Source organism: Pyxicephalus adspersus, chromosome 3 (genome assembly GCF_032062135.1).
Source record: "Pyxicephalus adspersus chromosome 3, UCB_Pads_2.0, whole genome shotgun sequence".
NCBI classification, from domain to species: Eukaryota; Metazoa; Chordata; class Amphibia; order Anura; family Pyxicephalidae; genus Pyxicephalus; species Pyxicephalus adspersus.
The window spans coordinates 137,736,520-137,755,971 of NC_092860.1; the positions used below are offsets into that span (position 1 = coordinate 137,736,520).

Genomic DNA, 19,452 nt, shown 5'->3' on the forward strand with positions numbered 1-19,452 from the left:
CTGTGTCAGAGTGATTAGAAGGGGATACATTGACACAGAGTGATTTTTTAGTATTTTGTTCAGAATCTTTTTTTTCTAGGTTTTTCTCCTTTAAAATTGGGTGCGTCTTATAGGCCGGAGCGTCTTATAGTCCGAAAAATACGGTACTTAAAAAAGTTCTATTGTGGCTTGAGTTGTAGTTCAAGTCTTTACTATTCAGGCTTATATCCGGTTGCAGAAAACAAAATGCTGCAGAGGTCTTGAAGTACGGCTTGTTGCAGTAATTTTGCTGTAGTGCTTTATTGATGGCACAGCCGTCAATACAGAATTTGAGCACGGTTAGGATATTTTTGACTGTATGACTCATATGATTAATGAAAAACTGTGCAAAGAAGCTATAAAAGAGAGAACTAGGTTTTGATAGAGACACCACAGCAAAAGTTACTTGCTTTCAGACTTTCTCTCACTAACTGAAAGCCTATAAAGGTGAACAAGGAAAGGGAAGGCAGATATGATTTGCAAGACTGCACTGGCAACCATTATTTCTGATTGTTCTAAAATAAAACATTTTAAATTGCATTTTTATCGTGAACACGTTAAAGAAAATCTACTCACAAGTAATTAGAATTCACAAGTTTACAGACATGAGGAGATCTTCTGCTGTATCATCTCACCATCCTTTCTAGTTATTTAACTGTTACCATAATTAAAGTCAGATCTACCAAGTGCACTCTGGGATAGGAGTTCAGACATCCCAGCAGCCATTTATCATAAAATCCACTGGGAGAAAGAAAATAAAGAAGCATATTTGTTCTATTTTTATATGTGACAGGAAAAACAGAACATTGTACTAATTTTACGTAATGCCTTTTTTGAAACAACATTGGTTAAATTGGTCTAATAATGGCACTTTAGTTACATTTCTGTTTTAATGGAACAGTACAGAGTTTTGTTATTCAATTGAATGCTATGTTTTAATAACTCAAAAACAAGGAGTTTATTGACACCTAGGCTGTTCTGTTAGGGGATGGTCGATAGGAGGGTTAGAGAGTCCCATATGCAAGTCCTGGATGGCCTCCAAGTGCTACCCTACACATAAAAAAAAGGTACAATAAAACTCAGGAGACAAAAGGCACTTATCAGTCTGCCAAGGAGGTGTAAAAAGTATTAACACCTCATTAGCAAAGGTTCTCAGTAGGAAGACACCAACTATTAAAACATCACATTATCACACATTTCATATTTTTGGTAAATTTGGAAAACCCCTCTGAGGTCCTGTGGATAGGTTTACACTGACCCACAAACTTTCCTTGTAGCTCTTCCACTTTATGTACTTGCCATACTCTTGCTTGTCTGATCCTATAGATCCATACGTTTCTCTGCTTACTCTGACTCTTTTATATGTCAGGAGACACATCCACATCAAGCCAAAGCAATTCAACTAAAACACGTAGATAAGAAGCAATGCAATTGTCACAAGAAATGCATCATGCAATAATGCTTTGATTAAAATGCAACTCCAGGTTAGAGGTCGCCATGCGCGGAGTGCTTTTCCCTTTACAAAAAAGACTCAGACAGGCAATCTACGCAATTCAAGTTTTATACAATCTACTGTAGAGCTGAGGCTGTGTGCAGTCTTGTGATTATTTATATATATAATAATTAGATATGGTACAACTTTCCACCAATAGCCCTTGTAAAGGCAAAGTTCATGACCAGGGTAAATTATTGGCTGCCATTTCCCAAGGCCAAGAGCCAAGCTCAACCTAGCACCCCTAAGTGCCACCCAATAATAAACATGGGTGTTCCATAATAATCACATTAGGGCAAAAATAAGAGACACAATGACAATTTCTTTTATTAAAAAGACTTTTAGTAACACTGTAAGTCTTGCAAATTTCTTCCATCAATATCGGACCTCTACTAACCTCCCGTTACTGTGGTCACCCTTCCTACAAAAAGCCTCCTGCTGACACCAGAGCTGTTGGATTTCTACCACCATTTACAAACTTTGTCAAAAGCAAAGTAATTTTGCCCCATTCCACTTGCCCTTCCTTAAAGTCCAAAAACTGCAGCATTGGTGGGCAACCAGACCAGGCCAGGAATACTACAGGGTAGGGGGTTAGCATATTAGCCAGATATCTAGCATTTTCAGGAGATGGTCAGCAGTGACAGTCCCCACATGTCTCTTAGGAAAGGTCTACTCTAAAAATAATTGAAAGTAAGAAAAGTATCGTAAACAGCAGAAAACACTTAATGTGCCTAAACTGGAGTCAGAACTGTAGAAACAATATATACCAGCCATAATACGGTATAATCTTCATAGCTGCAATATGAGATCATCTGATTTAGCCCACACAAATGGCAGATCTGTCATAGATGAACATCAGAGAGAAAGCATTGACATTCCAAGATAAATCTTCCCTAGTCCTTTCACATGGCCTTGTGTTTGCAGCTGCTTACCAGGATTTATAAAGGGAACCCATGATTGCCATATCTAGCACAGCCCCGGGGCAGCTGTTCCCTTCAGCGTTTGTGCCGTCATCCTTCATCAGTACACAAAACAATCATTTCATGATGACAGTAAAATCACATGCCAGACTGCAGGCAGCACATGATGGCTCCAAGCATATTACCATATTCTTACGTATCAACAATCTGACAGATTAACATTAGATTGAGCATTCTGGTAAAATCACAGGTTAAAGCATACCTAAAAGTACGTAAAGCTTAGACAACCCTTTTATTTAAAGTAAAAATTTTGTTTGTTAGTGTTTCTTTTTTAAATGCAACACCCTTTATGGAAAAAAAAAAAAAAGGCAATCAAGAATGAATGGGAGCGCAGAGCCTCCTGGGCTACCTACATCACGCATCCCAGGAGGCTCCTGGCTGCTCCTTCTGCGCATGCCTGAGCATCTCATGCATGCGCTGAAGGAGCCCTTTCATCAATAGGGAAGAAATTGCTGATCTCCCGCATGCGCAGTGAGATTGGTAAGTTTTTTCCTAATCTAAGTCACCCGATCTCATACCTATGCAGTGCAAAATTGGGTAATGTAGGAAGAACCCGGAAGAAGATATCAGGGCCTAGTGCTTCCTCTGTGCCGGGTCAAAGACAGATACCAGGATGACGCAGAACCCTAAGGAAGAAACCTCCAGAGGGATAGACTGATCTGCAGGATTGAAGGTAAGTGCGATTTTATCGTTTTTGGTTTACTTCTACTTTAAATCTGACTTCATATCTGCATCAAAGAAAAGTTGATGATCCAACCCTATAATAAGTCCTCTTAATGTACAGTTCATTTTAATATTAAAACCACATAGAAGGACATATGTGCAGGGATGTTTTGTAGGTTGAGGTAGGTAAGAATATAAAGTATTCAACCATCAGATATGCCAAACCAGTGTTGAACCCAGAATTTTTTTTTAGCCGGGTGGCAGGAAAATGTAGGTGAGTGGCAGCCCCTGTATTTTGACCCAACTCTCCAGTAACCAATGAAAAACAGCCGAGTGGTTACTGAAAAGTGCTGGGTAGTGTGCCCGGCTAAAAGGGGCTGGGGGGAACAGTGTGAACCCCAATTGTATAGAATAATGAAGATAAACAACAAAGAAAAGAGATTTTCAAGGCACCCACTTTCTGAATATTTTAAAATAATAAAACATATCTTTTTTTTTTTTTTTACAAACGGATATAATATCTCATAGAATATGGAAATTGAATAGTAAATTCAGGTATGTCACCAAGTAAGCACTGAAATCAGAGAAACAGACATGACTGCAAGACCATAGTGTCCAGTAATGGCAGCCTATGTATTCCTAAGCAGGTTTTCTTTCTAAATGACTTCATACCTATGGAAGGGTTGCATATGGAAACAAAGAATATCTTATTCCCAAAAGTGCCTCTATAGAATATAAAAAAATCCTACAAAACCTCAGAGACCAAGACAAGCGGCAAAAAAAGAGAGTGGATGCTTCTAGTCAGCACTAGATCACAAGAGTATTAGTCTAGCAAAACAATACTGTATCAGGATATGTACACTGGTTCCTTATAGTTTTATTCCATGCGAAGTCAGTACAAGATTCCTCAAAAAGGAAGAAAAAACAGCATATTTACCATGAGTTGTGTGCAGAGTTACAGGCAATTGCTTCATTCTTCTCTATTCCTCCCCCCAAGTATAAAGGCTTCTCTTCAAATCCCTTCTGTTCTCCTGCAGCTCATCATCTATTTATATGCGATAATCACAGGTTCCCTTTGTGAACGTCTTCTGTAGATAAAACATTTCCTGAATTGTAAACCTTCTGCAGATGTTTCTTTACCAGTCTTTCCTTACTTGGGAATAATATGCTTTGGTATTATAGTAAAGGGTCTTTATGGCCGGGGTAGGGAGGATTAAAGAGGAATGAGGGAGGTAAAGAAGACATCAGGAGCCATCCACAAAACTACAAAAAGCCCTGACCCCACGATGGATCTAAACCTTATGCTGAAGACCAGTAAAACAGCGGAATATAAAGATAAAATACATATATGAAAATGGTTTTATTTTATGGGATTTATACCTTTGTTCTGTTCTGCCCTTTGTTTTATGTAGTTCTGCCCTACAACACAAGCTTGCCTACCAGGGGAAGGGATCTAAACTTTCACTCCAAAAGTCTTACACCATATCACACCATGTGACTACACCAGTAGACCCCAAAAAGATGACTCCACGTCAAACTTGGTTCTTCTTACTCCTTGTACCCATGAGAAAACAATAAATTGGGGACAAAGACTGCAATCAAAACCTGTTTTAAACCCTCCCTATACCACTAAACAAGTCATTAATTACTGGTAAACCTTAACTCCAGGAAAATGACTTACTACCCTTCTAGTTTGGATTCACATTCATTTCAATTGGTAAAGGTCCATTTTTGTATAGCATACCAGTTAAAAGCCATTTTAACTTTTTTATTCCTCCCTCCATCAGCAGCTGGTGCTCTTTTCGCCTTTCCAATGCTCTAGACTGGGGTAAGGCCACTTGTATTCCCACTTCCAATGCAGGATTGCAGGTCCTGCATTAAATAGGGTAACCAGTAGATCTGTGGCCGCTGGATAGAGCTTCTAAAAAAAGAAGTTTCTAAGGACTGATCATACGATAGGAGAATGGCTTTAGGGTAAGTGCTTTACTGGTACCCCTTTTTGGGGGTCCAGTGGGCGGCAGCAGACGACAGCCCCATTGCACTGAAATGTTTGAAATTTTCAGCTGTCAAGTTGAGTTCAACTTTTCACCCAAGAAATGGCTATGACAATTCGAATTTCCATCAAGTAAATGCTTTTCGATATGTTTTACATATGGTATGGCTCATTTATGTAGTTCATAGGTTATATAATGCAGATACCATTCACATAATCTTTTGCCTTATGAGGAGCAGTGCCATCAACATGCCATGGTCATCATCATTTTGGCCAAGCTTATAAAAGTACATTTCTAATCAGCAGTGCTGGGCTCCAGCACATTTTTGCTCACAGGAACACACTATTATATAAAGCACATTAATAAAGATATGACTATGAATACAGTCATACATTTATACATTTAGCAAAGGCTGAAACGGATATAGTGCTTGCCACTTACATCTCCAGTCCCAGAAAGATTTCCTGGATGAATCAACATTCAGGCAGCCAGTACCTCTAAAAATAATGAGTTACACTGAGATCACTGCATTGAAAATAGAAGTACAGTCCTGCAAAAGAATATTTTTGTGCATTGGTATACAAATGGTAGAAGCGACTCATTCTTACCAACTTTTACTTAACAGATTAGAAACTTTTACAGGATTTCCTGCCAGGAAGAAAATAATACTGAGCCCCAGATGCAGCATAAAACATCATACAGAGGTGACAGCAATGAGAATAATTGAGGACCCCAGTACGACAACATATTGGCCAATAAGTCATAAGACGAGTGAAAAAATGAGAAGTTTCCCTTTTAGAAGGTGAGGATTCATGATTACATAATGTTCCTGAACTGGCTGATGTAGCAAAAATCAATAATTTATGCAGAGAACACATCCAGTACAGTCCAGTGAAATTATACTGTGCAGCCATTTAAGTTGTGTAGTTCTAAGTGTTAAGAAATAAAAGCAGAACAAACAGCTAAATACATAAATGTAATACATATATAAAAGCAATTATACCTGCCATATTGGTTCATATATAAAAACACGGAGAAGACAAGAAAGGGAACCCTTCAACCCCTCATTACGAAGCAGCTGATGCTGAAATAATTAGCTCTGGCTGGTTTCAGTGCACCTTCAATTATCAAGCCCTCAATGATATGATGAGTGTATGACCCAAATCTTCTGCTTACCTCAGCCTAATGCCTCTCTTTCATGTGGACAGGTAATCCTGTAAAAAGAAAATGGCCAGGAATAGCTTTGAAACCCAAACATACCCATAGAAGGAGACCAGGAACGGCGTGGTAAACCATGTAGGTTTTTGGTTTAAGAGTGCCATGTTTGTAGAGGTAAAAGAAATGCCGAACGGGCAGATTCTTGTGACATTGACCAGTGTGGTGACTGCAGGGTAACAGTACCAACTAAATGGAATGCTAACTTTGCAATTTATAATTGTGATGTGAAGTCAAGGAAAACAATTAGAGACATGACTACTCATGGGTGGTCTATCATCCTTTCCAACATATAAAACATAAGACAGCTTAACTCAGGTAAGGTAAGGAGTGCTATCCCTCAAGAGGCAACATCATCTTTGATACAGAACCTTTTCCTCCCACATAACTGTAAATATTAAGATGGGAAAGCTCTTCAAAGAGCATTTCCAGGCAACAAATAAAAGCATTTACCGAGCTATTGCTTTCCAGTAAGAATGTGAACACAATGTGCCTTAATCCATTAAAAATTATATTCATAAATCAAGGAGGTTAACATCTGATCTGTAGATATGTGAAAACAACCCAGCAAAAACTCCTAGAACTGTCTTTTTTTTCCATCAACCTGTGTTATATGCCTGATGGTCTGCAAGGATGATGTTCTAGAAATCACCAGAAGCTGGGTTCCTGGATCACCAGATCAAAAAGACGAAGAGCTGGGTGTGAAGGTTCAGGAAAAACTACTCCCAAGGTAAACTGTACTCCTTGTTTTTATGTACCTCTGGTATTCCAGAAACCAAAACTGAAATCGACTCTCTGGAATGGTCTTCCTCGTCCTATTAGGCTTGTTCCTACTTTCTGCTCTTTTTAAAAGGGCACCCAAAACCCATCTCTCTATACTTGCCTACCCATATACTTCTGTCTCTTAATCCCTTACTTACCCATAAATTCCTATCTTCCCTCCTATTGTGTGCTACTTCCCCCACCTACTAGATTGTAAGCTCTTCTGGGCAGGGTCCTCTCCTCCTGTTTCATTGTTTGTATCTGTCAGTTGCAACCCCTATTTAATGTACAGAGCTATGTAATATGTTGGTGCTTTATAAATACTGTTTATTAATAATAAAAATCAAAAGGGACAAATAAGAGGAATTTAAAGTAAAGAGTTTACATACACATTGATATAGATTGCTGAATGTTTGGCCCGCCATTGGCTTAACTCCTTTTATGCATATCTGTTCAAGCGCAGAAACCTCAATCCAAAGGCTTCATCATCTTTAATTTAGCATGCAATGTGGGAGTCAGTCTATGTTCAGAATAATACTGAAGTGTGGAATGTTCAGAATACTGAAGTCTTCTTCAAAAAATTATTGGTTTGATGGTGGATTCTTTGCTTTTGTGTACATATGTGTTTCCAGCTCTATGTGTGTTCTCGGGTAAAGGCAGCTTTTGAATTTAATAAAAACATATATCTCTAAAGCAAGTTTAGTTTGACCCTATGGTAATTAAGCTATTACTAGAAAGTACAAATGACCTGTAATTACAGTTCAGTAATGGCTATGCTCTGGGGCCTTTTTATAAATTGCAAAATAGACGTCTACTCACATATATGATTAATTGCACCACATTTATTGTTTATCAGGCACACAAGGTCTTTGTAGCATTTGTAATAAAATTGTATGATTGGGCAAATAAACTATATGTCCTACTACTACAAACAACAAAAGCATAAAACGGAAAGTTGGTATGCCATTTATCCAAATAAAATAAACTAGGAGATTTGTGAAAGGCACTACGGGAAAGCATAACTGTTAACGAATAATGGGCCTCAATGTTTTAGGATAGCTTGGGCCACTGTGGCCTCGACTAGAGATGGGATGTTATGGTCCTTCATAATTACCACAAATTGAATCAAAGCTTGCCAGAGGCTGATCTGACCATTCAACCGGTGCAAAAGATAGTTTAAAGAGACTTTATTTCCAGACAATTTATTTCAACAACAATCTTAACTGAGTGATGCTGACTGTCACCATCTTGGTTGTCATGTTGGTAGACCCAGCATACTTATAGCTTATGTTCTCCTTCAAGTCTTCCCCAGATCCTACATGTATGTAGGGAAAAAGTATGTGAATAGTATATATGTAGGGAACTGTGAGGCAGAGGTGTTGGATCAGCTGTACTAGACACTACAAGAAGAAAAGAAGGGGCTATGATGGGCATGGAAGGAGATCAGCGTAAGCCAAAATAAATGTGTGAACAATTGGGATGGGGGTTTGTTCTACCTGCAACTTCTTGCTGTCAATGTTCTTGTACGGCGACTGCCACCAAGAAAAATGTGGCAGATCCATGTAAAATATATTTCAATTTTCTTTTTATAAATAACTGGACTAAATGCCGCTATTTTCACCTGCCTCTGGTAAAGTAAACCTGTGAGCAAATTAGAATGAATTGTACTACTACTTACTAGAACAAGTAAATAGCCAATAGAACAAATGTCAGCATGTATCCTTCTTCCAGGTTATGCCAACCGCACACACCCAGTGCTGCTAAGTACTTTTTCCTTTTACGTGTAGTGCACCTAAGCTAAACCTGCCAACCATAACAATATCAATCAATGCCACTCAATACATTCCCAAGTACATAAAGGACCTATCATCAGCCCTGGACATTGTAACATGGGTAGGGGTCATACTAAATTATTTTATTTATTCTATGTCAGAAATATATGTTGTTAGCTGTCATTTATTATTATTTATGGGTCATATAAGTAACCTAAAGGGTGCATGTGAATGAGCACTAAACGACAATGTGAGGAAACCCAGCTGAAACGGTTTCATCATCTTACATGGCTTCTGGGTTCTATAACACCCTTCTGATGTCTCATTTAGCCAGCGTGCTCTCCTCCTTCTATGTCTTTCTTTGTATCAGTCATTTGCAACCCCTATGTAATGTACAGCGCTGTGTAATATGTTAGCGCTATACAAATACAGTTTAACAATAATGTAGGCAATTAACAAAGATAACCTTACACATATGTCAACTATTGACATTAATAATAAAAGAAAAACCTTGAAGATTCACATACATTTGGAGAATGTGCTTACAAAATGTCCAAAACTGAATGTATACAGTCACCAAGCCATTGTCTCCAGTCCATGCATGAGAAGTATAGAGCTCATACACTGTACAAAGACTGGAAATTCTGTATCCCCCCCTATTGTATGTTACTTTCCCCACCTCCTAGATTGTAAGCTTTTCGGGACAGGGTTCTCTCCTCCTCCTGTGTCACTGTCTGTATCTGTCTGTCATTAGCAACCCCTATTTAATGTACAGTACTGTGTAATATGTTGGCGCTATATAAATACTATTTATTAATAATAATACATTGCTAGGTATCCCCTAGAAATTTGCAGCTGAACAGAGTCAGATTGTCCCTGATGTCAGCAGATCTTCTCAGAATAAATGTCCCTTTTTGACTTCTTTTATCTCGCTAGGAGCCCCACGTGCTGCCTTTTATAAAAGAATGTTAACACAGTGAAAGGCTTTGTGACACTGAAGTCATAGTGACTGATAGGTGAATGGGAAGCACTCTTTGGTGATGGAGTTAACAAGAGATAATCTGTTTTTGTGCTTTGTGTGAAAGGCAGCTAATGAGCACCCTTTCACAATAATACAAGATTCCAGTCATTCGCCATTATTATGTCTTTAGGGAGATTTGTGCCTTGCCAGAGGTGGAACATTACACAGCTGTAGTTTTCAGGGCTCGATGATTTTTGGAAGCAAATGCTTGTAAGTGTGTTCAGAGCTAATCAAAAAAAGACGAACTGAAAACCACTTCTTACTCTGGGACTTCTGTGCTGCTCCCATCTCCAGAAGTCTTTCCTACAAACCATATAAAGAAGATTAAAAAGCAATTGTGGGGGAAGACATGGACCATTGAAGAGACCACAAAGCAAAGATTTAACTTAGCGTACCTAAACTCAACTTTATCACTTTACATAAAAGGGTAGACAACCCTGATAGGTAAAGAAAAAACGGTATTTATTTTTTTTTATTTGTTATTTTTTTATAAAAGTGCAATACCTATGTCACACATCCCAGGAGGCTCTTGCCCCATGTCAGGCATGTACAGAAGGGGCATTTTTTACGCTAAGGCAAAAGAGATGCAGATCTCACGCATGCACAGTGAGATGGGCTATCTTTTTTTCCTCCTTTACAATGGGCTATATTACCCGATCTCACACCTGCACAGTGCAAGATCGGGTAACATAGCAAAAAGTCAAGAAGACAGTAGAAAAGACTGAAGATGGCACTTCCTCGGGATCGAGGGAAGGTGCAGCACCATCGAGGGAACTGCAGGATCAAAGGTAGGTGTAATTTTTTTATTTTCTGTTTGGTTCCACTTTAACTGAAAACAAGCACGTGTATCATTGGCAAATCAAGAAACTTAAAAAAAAATTAAAAAATAAAAAAAATGTCTTGTCCTTCTGCCCGCGCCACTTTTGGATGCTCGGTTCCTCTCTGTACGCTGCGGTTCTTTTGTTGGACCAAGACCTGCAGTGACCTCGGGGCCAGGGACCAGAGCACAGACAGGGACCTGGTACACAACAATTCCATGAATGTGGTTACTTTTGCCACCATAGCAGCATGGGCAGAACACAGGTAAGTATTAACCCTTTTCCTTCCTTTTTTAACATCATCAGAGTCTTTTTAAAACAGGTTGTTTGTCATTCAAAAAGAAAATGGGTAATGTGAAAGCATGCGATAGGCCCCATGAAATAAAATGCCAAACAGGAGATATTAGGTAACCTTTGATGTTCTTAATCGATACATAAAGTTGATAAACAATGACCTACAAACACACTGCTGCCAAATATTACTCACCTCTTGCGTAAAAAGCTTTCGACAGGGTTTTCATTCCTAGTGTTTCATATATTCCGGAGAATATTAGATTAGTTTACTCACTCATACTGTGCCAACAAATTCTGCAGAGCTTTGTGTAGTACACAGTCATTCAGATGACTGGCCAAAGCAGCATGCAGAGTGACGTTCTAAACAAAGCCAAATGTAGAAACACACTACCGTAGGTCTACATTGTGTTGGCCAATTTACCAAAACCAACCACATCAATGGGGTCAGCACCACTACAGATGATGGCACCATCAGGGAGCCTCTATAAAGGAAACAAAATGTAGCATAGGATTGCTTTAAATCACAGCTCTGCTATCATGCACTTTAGATGATATACCGGTACAATCTAAGTCGTACATACATTATATGGACTGCACAAGTATTCCAAAATGTTTTACGCTCCTCTATTCTCTTATTGTTGCACTTCTGTTGCCTATGTGGCAGATAATACCTTATTTCAACAAAAAAAAATGAGGATACCTAACCACACAGTGAAGAACCACAGAAGAAACCACTACTAGATTATTAAAGTTAATGTTTAATTCCCTAATGGAAACTTAACTGAATAAAATCACCTGTCATAAAATCAACAAAGCAACATGCAGTAGGGTTCCACAACTTTTAATTTACTTTCTATTATAAATATAAGTGAATATATTAGGACAACATATTCCAGCTATTGCTATATATAAAACCATAAAGTAATACTTTATTAAGTCTGTTGATGGTAGATTCCTTTGACCACCATCAAGGTTTTGAAGTTTTAGAGCTGACAATTCAGTGTTTTCTTTTGTTGTGAACAGCCTAAAACATTACAGGAGGTTTACAACCAAAAAGTATGGATACACCAAGGTGTATCAAAAACTTAGCAATCTATCTAAATGGTTTGGAGGGTAGTCTCTAATAACTGGTGATCTGATAATTGGGTAATAATCAAGAAGTAGCAGGGGAAGTGGCGAAAGCACAGACATGTAAAATTTATTATGTAGAGGGGGGATGGGGATGGAGGGAGATTCTTGCACTGTGGCTGGTTGGGTACAGCTTCCTCTCCAGCACAGAAAACAGTAGTCACTAGATCTCACAGACACAAATGTCTTTTATGATCACACACATCAGATATACAGCTATGGAGATACAGAACAGCAGTGCCTAGACCCAGTCAACTTCCCATGAAGGGGATGGTTTTTTTGTTTTTTGAAAGTCAATGTACCTTTTCAGGGCTCTACTTGGACATAAAAAAAAAAAACTTAAATATTATGGGAAAGCATTTCTTCAGTTTAATAATTTTAGATCAACTTCAGAAATAGTCTTTTATAACAGCCAGTGAATAGGTGCTGCCTTTTTCATTTGAGCACAAACGCATATAAACAAAAGCAGGAAAAGGCCAACAAGCTTCTTTGCTTTCAATGCAATGTTTTTACCAGGACTTGCATACGCAGAACTTTATTGGACATGGTATTGACGAGCAGTAGTGAAATCTATACCCTAGATATAGAATACAGCAGATTGCAAGGTTTAGCAATTCACATGAACAGCTGTAGATACTTCACAGCCCGCATTCAGAATACTGTGATAACACTAGAGAACAATAATCAACACAATTAGCATTGGCAATGACAGGACCAAGCATGCAGGTGCTTGTAATCTAGATCAATTATGTGCAATCTGATGTAATACCAAGCGACTAAACTTCATGTTGTTGTAAGAGATGCCAAGAACATATTTATGTGCTAAGTGGAATGTTTGGCAGGCTGGGCTTAACAAAAATAGGTAAAGCTACATGACACTGTGCATCATAAAAGTCAGAAGTGAAAACTGCTAGAGGCGCCTATAGCACCCAGACTTATCCTTTTTACTCCAATAAAACAAAGATTCACAGCTTAAATGTCTATACCATGTAACAGTTATATTCATAGTTTGTGGTATAAATTGTCCCAGAATGACTGGCATTTAAATTCCCCGATGGATCTCCTTCTATGTTTTGGCACCAGGTGACCAGCTTGTAGGTCTGGTAAAAGCTTCTGGTAAAAGTTCTTTGGTTGTCCCAAACCATTGTGATAATGTTTCTTTAAGTAAGCAAGAGTGCAATCGGAACACATGCACAAAAATTAAGCTAATGTAGGATCATTGAGCCTTGCCGTACCCTACCCAAAACAAATAAGCATTGGTTGGCTTTGATTTTCTATGGCTTGTAAATGACTTGAACAGCTTGGTGCACCCTTGACTGCTGGGGAGGCAGCAATCTACATATTTTCCTCTGTTGGCATGAAAACTAGTTATTTTAGGAGGCGAAACTGTGTTATGAAGACTTTTTTAAGTCACGTCCTCCACCCCAACATAAGGATGTGCTATATGTCCAAACAGATGTTACAGCGGAAAGAATTGCAGAATTTGGGTTGTGCACCACTACGTAATTCTATACCACATTGGGTTATTTTCCCAAAAAATTATTCTCCTGATTGTAATATATAATTTTATGGTTCATAACAACCAAACCCTATATAGGCCTAGAGAATCACCGGGGACTTTTTAGGGATTTCTAATATGATTTTAGTATTATCAAAACTGAACCCTGCAGCGTATGGTTGGTTCCACTATTGGTGGCATAATCTCTAGCATGTAAAATGTTAGTTCTCATTTTGAAAGGGTATTTTTAAGCCACCTCTATAATTTACAAGGAGACACTTCTCTGAGTTGTAAATTGTACTAAACCATGTGTCACGATACATTCTATTGTTCCCAAAATCAATATGGCACTTGGTGGGCATAAGAAACCTACCTCTATGTTAGGCCAACAAGGCCTTGAAAAAAACTTTTTGAGTTTGAATCATTGAATGATCACATTATGTCCTTCCCCCTATGACTTAGAGAGAAAGACATAATGTGATCGTTTAACAATTCAAGGTTAAACTCACCTTTCCAATATTCATGTCCTACCTTCACTTAGAGTGTAAGTGAAGGTAGGACATGAATATTGGATAGGCGAGTGTAAAAACTCTTTTTGCAGGAAACTTCAATCTGAATTTGGTTAGCATGGCATAGTGTGGCACTTATTTGCATTTTTAGCAAAAATAAAATATAATAAAAAAAATACAATAAATTAAAAAAAATGGTATAAATGTTTTGAAATAAAATGCTTCTCCAACAAGTCTGGCATTGCAGCCTGGGAATCTCCGACATAAATTGTGACTTGGTTACAGACCTGTTTTTACTAAATTCAGCTTAGCAGAGAGCAGTCACAAGTGCACAGACGCTACAATATTCTTCATTGTAAAAACAAACTGTGCCAGGAAGGATCCTGTGTTGTTTCAGCAGTGCACATTTCTGGATTAAGATGCTTATCATGCCTTGCAGACAGCCGTAACAACACTCTCCATTGTTCCTCGGTCCCAGTCTTGCCTTTAGGCAGGTGATTTCTCCTCTGGGTTGAAGGTTAAACCCTTTTCACTGCCATTCCTACCCAACCCTTCCTCCTCCGATCATTGAATTACAGAAAATAGACTCTCCAACATACAAGAGTGTATTAAGAGGAACAGAGGGACACAACGGTTTCAAGTGTACCGGTCATCCATACTCAATGGCACAGATATTTCATCAGTTTGGCCAAATGGACCTAGAGACATTTCCATGACTTGTTTCCTATATGGCCAATATAAGTAGGTGGATGACATTCTGCTCTCTTAAATTGGAGTCCAAGGTTCCAGCTTGGTCACCAAATGCACAGGGTTTGTATGGGCTACTGATTCTTATGTTATGTCAATATGTTAAAGGGTGGTAGAAAACATAAAGGTTGCAATAGCTAACAAGGTTTCGGCATCTTCATCCACAGTTCACTACATAGCTAGTCTCTAAACCAAATATACACATAGGAGTCCAAACTTCATCACAGTCCTTCTTATTCGAGGTCAGTAATTTACTTATGTACAGACACTAAATAAACAAGATCACAGCCAATGACTCCATCCATAATGGCAAGCAGACGATTGTACTAACTTACAGATCCCTTCATGAGAACAGCATGGGTTGATCAGCAGAAATTGTAATGAATGGAAATCATCCAAATGAATTTGCCAAACTAGATCCCTGATGGCAACCAGATCAACTTTTTGTACTGATGGCTCAGGAATCGTTGTTTTGATGTCATTGATTTCGGATCTGCATGGGACTTAATAGTGAAACAAGGATAAGGATGAAAGCTTCTGGGCAATTTAGAAAGTCAGTGGATGAGGATGACAGCCATGGCAGCTCCAATATTTCTATCCTGCCCAATCCAGCTATGGCAGCTCCATTGTTTCTATCCTGCCCAATTTCTGCCTAGGTACAAACACCTGAAAAGCCACATAACATGGATAATAATGGAAATCTATCTGCGTTTTTAGTCTTTATGTGGTGGCTGACGACCCTATGATTATCAATGAAGTAAGCAGTCTGGTCTTTATAGTGCAAGCAAACAACTAAATATACAGTATAAAAAAAACTATCCTGCTCAGCCAGTTGTCTGATCTATATGCTATATAAATTCCCCGTATCAATAGCACAAAACTATGAAACCACCACAGGGTGCAACCAAATGTTGGTATTATTCACAATGATCTACAATCATGTTAAACAATTATTTGTCCAATTTAGGATCCTTTACATTAACTCAGATAAAGCCAATAATGCTTTCAGCAAAATAGTATAATACAGGAGCAGCAATCGTTCCACAGGACAAAACAAATAATAAGAAACTCGTTTATGGCCACCATAATGCTCTGCGTTATGGGTTGGCAGGATATGAATTACGGGTACTAATAATAGATTCAAAGAATAGAAGACATAATAATGTCATAAAACAACAATGTGATCTGAAAGGCATATAAACAAACACTAAATAAAATATTCAGCAGACACCATTAGACCCCAGGAAGCATTAGGTCCCAAGGTATTACAGGGGATGTTGTGATTTTGTTCAGCCAATCCTTCATGGACTTTTATAGTCACAAAGACAATCACAGACCCCAAGGGATGACATATGTTAGTGTGGGAATAATGGCCTCTCCTATATTACCATATGGATCAACTCATCAATTTATTATTTAGAGGTAATGGCCATAGAAACCAAAAAAGGTTGTGCATGTTTATTACTTACCGTATATATCCTGCCCTTGCTTTGCTTAACATCCTCAATCGCAAAACATAAACACATATTTGTATTTTTATCGGCATCAGTGATATAAACTTAAACTTTCAGCAATGCACCAGAGCCACAATGAGTTACATACACTGTAGTGACCATTGTTACCAAAAAAAAAAAAAAAATACAGTGCATCCGGTGCCCTCATGCCCAACTACAGGGCATCAGGCACCTTTGTGTCCCATTACAGGGTGCGTGTCATCCCTGCAGACGTCTACAGAGCGTACAGAGCCCTCGTGTCCCAATATATTTTATGTGGCAGCGTTGCGTCTCACTACAGTATATGCAGCGCCTTTATGCCTGGTTTCTGGCCTATTGATGTGCGCAGGCAGCTTATGTTGTATAGAAGGCATTGCATTAATGCAATGTATGTTAATGTACACGTTACATGCATGCTATTTACCTGTAAGGCCTCCCTTATGTAGACACCCCTAAAGCCCTGAGATTGCTGCTGGGTGCTGCCATATTGGATGTCAGCAGTCTCAGAGTAGTGTTCTCCCCGGCCTCTTTAAGCCGGGCGCACCACCCGGCACTTTTCAGTAGCCACCAGGCTGTCTTTTATTGATTACAATACAGGGGCACCCACCTACAGCTTCTTCCCACCCAATTTTTAAGGATAATACAGAGCTATCAAGAACTTGACACTCTTTATATCATTTCCCCTTCACACATCCCTGGAAGTTACATAAAAGTATAAAGATGAGAGGGGAGGAGCAGAGGAGCTGGACCAGCATAGAGAATACAGACACCGTCAGAAAGAGATGGATATGACTAACATACATAGAGAGGGCTGTGCTAGAGATTTGACTCCACCAAGTTCAGAGACACATTGCAAATCAATAACAAAGATAAAATGCTCCAACTTTTAAATGCTGCAAGTTGGTGACAGGGCCTCTTTATAGGAGATACATGAAGCCGGTGGTTAATATATTTGTGGCTTTATTGGTGGGTCAATAGGAGAGTCCTAGATACAAAAGGAAGTTATTTATAGTCATGTGAGCTGGCTGGAGGTGACACAGGAAGCTGCAAATCTGCAGACCCTGACTGGTGTCACCCTGTATCTAACATCTATTAACCACAATGCTGACCACAGAGATTTGTAAATGTTTTGTAATGTGAACCCCGTCCTGTGTATGGTGCAATGTTCACATAAATGAACCAGATTCACCGACCAGCCCCTGACATTTCCTAAACACACCAAAGATGGCGTCCAGGATGACCTAACGGTCGTACGGCGATGTGTTCATCGGAGAATCCTAACGAGCAGAAAGCGGATAAAGCACTTCATTAAACGGCAATCAGATCCTCAGCGAGGAGAGTGAATGTAATGGAACAAATGAAATGAGAGCCAGACGCAAGGCCGGCTAACGATATGACCGCGGGAACATTATACACCGCACGGCGGCTTAACCGCTCGGCTGCCAGACGCCTCCTGCCAGCACAACGCCGTTACACAATTCATTCAGTTGCTGTTTTCTGCTTTAAAAGTGAGGACAGAATTCCCAGAGGAAGAAATTGAAATACGTCTTCGTGAGCTAAGCCCCGGATTCCACCAATCAGAGGGGGCGGCCGTGTATAGGAGGAAATAAAAACGTTATAGAGCAAAGGAGACACTGGCAGAGATGTGCCATGGCATGGCGGGCACGATAGAGGAGGAGGAGGGGGCAGAAGGAGAATTAGCTATTACATTATAATTCATTATAACATTACAATTGTAAATCGATAAAATGCCCATTTTCCGTACATAGGGTCCCCCCCCATCTCTCCGTGCACCCCAATCTTTGTCATTCAATGACACACTCCTCATTTACACCCCAACGCCTTGGCACAAGCAGCTTCCCATGCGTGCATTTTAAAAACACAACATCCTCCCCCAACGTGACCCAGAGAACTATAACACACCTGGGGAAGGTGACAAGACATCTGCAGAACAAAGGTGAAATGTAAATCCCTGTGGTGCCCATTGTATATTAGCCATAGCTGGGTGACGCTGCATGGGGATGACATATAGGGGAGACATGATCACATGGACATTGTACTTGTTTCCAAAAATCATAACAACCAAGTGGAATAGAGCTTACATTGATGATTGCAGCAAAAGCAACATGCAAGCCGGGGATGCCAACATTGCAATACCTGAATAGTGACATATAAATGCATTTAATGGCTTAATATTAATGATGATGATGATGATGATGATGATGATGCTATACATTATATATATATATATATATATATATATATATATACGCCCACCCGCCTATGGTATATAACTAAAACCAATGGCAATTAATGTACAGCGCTGTGTAATATGTTGGCGCTATATAAATCCTGTTTAATAATAATAATCAAGCTATCCAGATCCCTGTGTGTATGATTGCTCTGTATCAGATCCAGCAATCTATAGACTGATATCCATAGGTGAGCCCTATGGGATGAGTGATATAGCATGCAGCAGCTGATCACAGGCAGCAGTCCTAGGACAGATGTGAGAGCACATGAGCCGGGCTATGGGAGGAATACACATACCTCTGCAGTGTTTCTGCATGGCTTCGGGTCCCGGGCAGGGGAAGGGGTCCCTGGCAGGAGATGGGGGCCCGGGCAGGAGAAGGGGGCCCGGAGCCGCTAACAAAGGCTGCTGATCCGGAGAGCCAAGCGGCTGCTGCGATATCCCAGCCCAGCAATGCCTGGACATAGCCTGCATGTCCCACTCCAGCCTGACTGACAGCCCGCCCCGCCAATCACAGCCCGGCACAGCTAGTGGGCGGGGCTAGGGGAACAAAGAGGAGCCAGGGGCTGACAGTGAGTGCTCTGTGTGTATACAAACAAAGGGACAGTCATCTTCCCAGTGCCTGGAATCTACAGCACTCATATACCATGGATTGCAGGATAGACATATGAGACTATTACTGATCTGTATTTATCAAATGCCAACTTAAAGCATACCTAAACTCACAATTTTCACTTTACATAAAAGGGGAGACAAGCACCCAACCTATAGTGTCTATAGGTAATGGTGTACCATTC

The 19,452-nt window shown here is 39.6% G+C and overlaps 1 protein-coding gene across 6 annotated transcripts in view; it reads right to left on the reverse strand.

The window, feature by feature from the left end:
- AFAP1 (actin filament associated protein 1) overlaps positions 1-19,129 on the reverse strand; it is a 100,571-nt gene extending 81,442 nt beyond the window's left edge. For 3 of the 6 annotated variants that reach the window (XM_072406495.1, XM_072406493.1, XM_072406492.1), the window contains exon 1: positions 18,955-19,128. In XM_072406495.1, coding sequence (XP_072262596.1) covers positions 18,955-19,120 — 166 coding nt within the window. In that variant the 5' untranslated portion in view covers positions 19,121-19,128. Of the gene's footprint in view, positions 1-18,954 lie in introns of all 6 variants that reach the window. The other 3 variants (XM_072406490.1, XM_072406494.1, XM_072406496.1) reach the window with 3 other exon arrangements.
- Between the last annotated feature and the right edge of the window lie 323 nt (positions 19,130-19,452).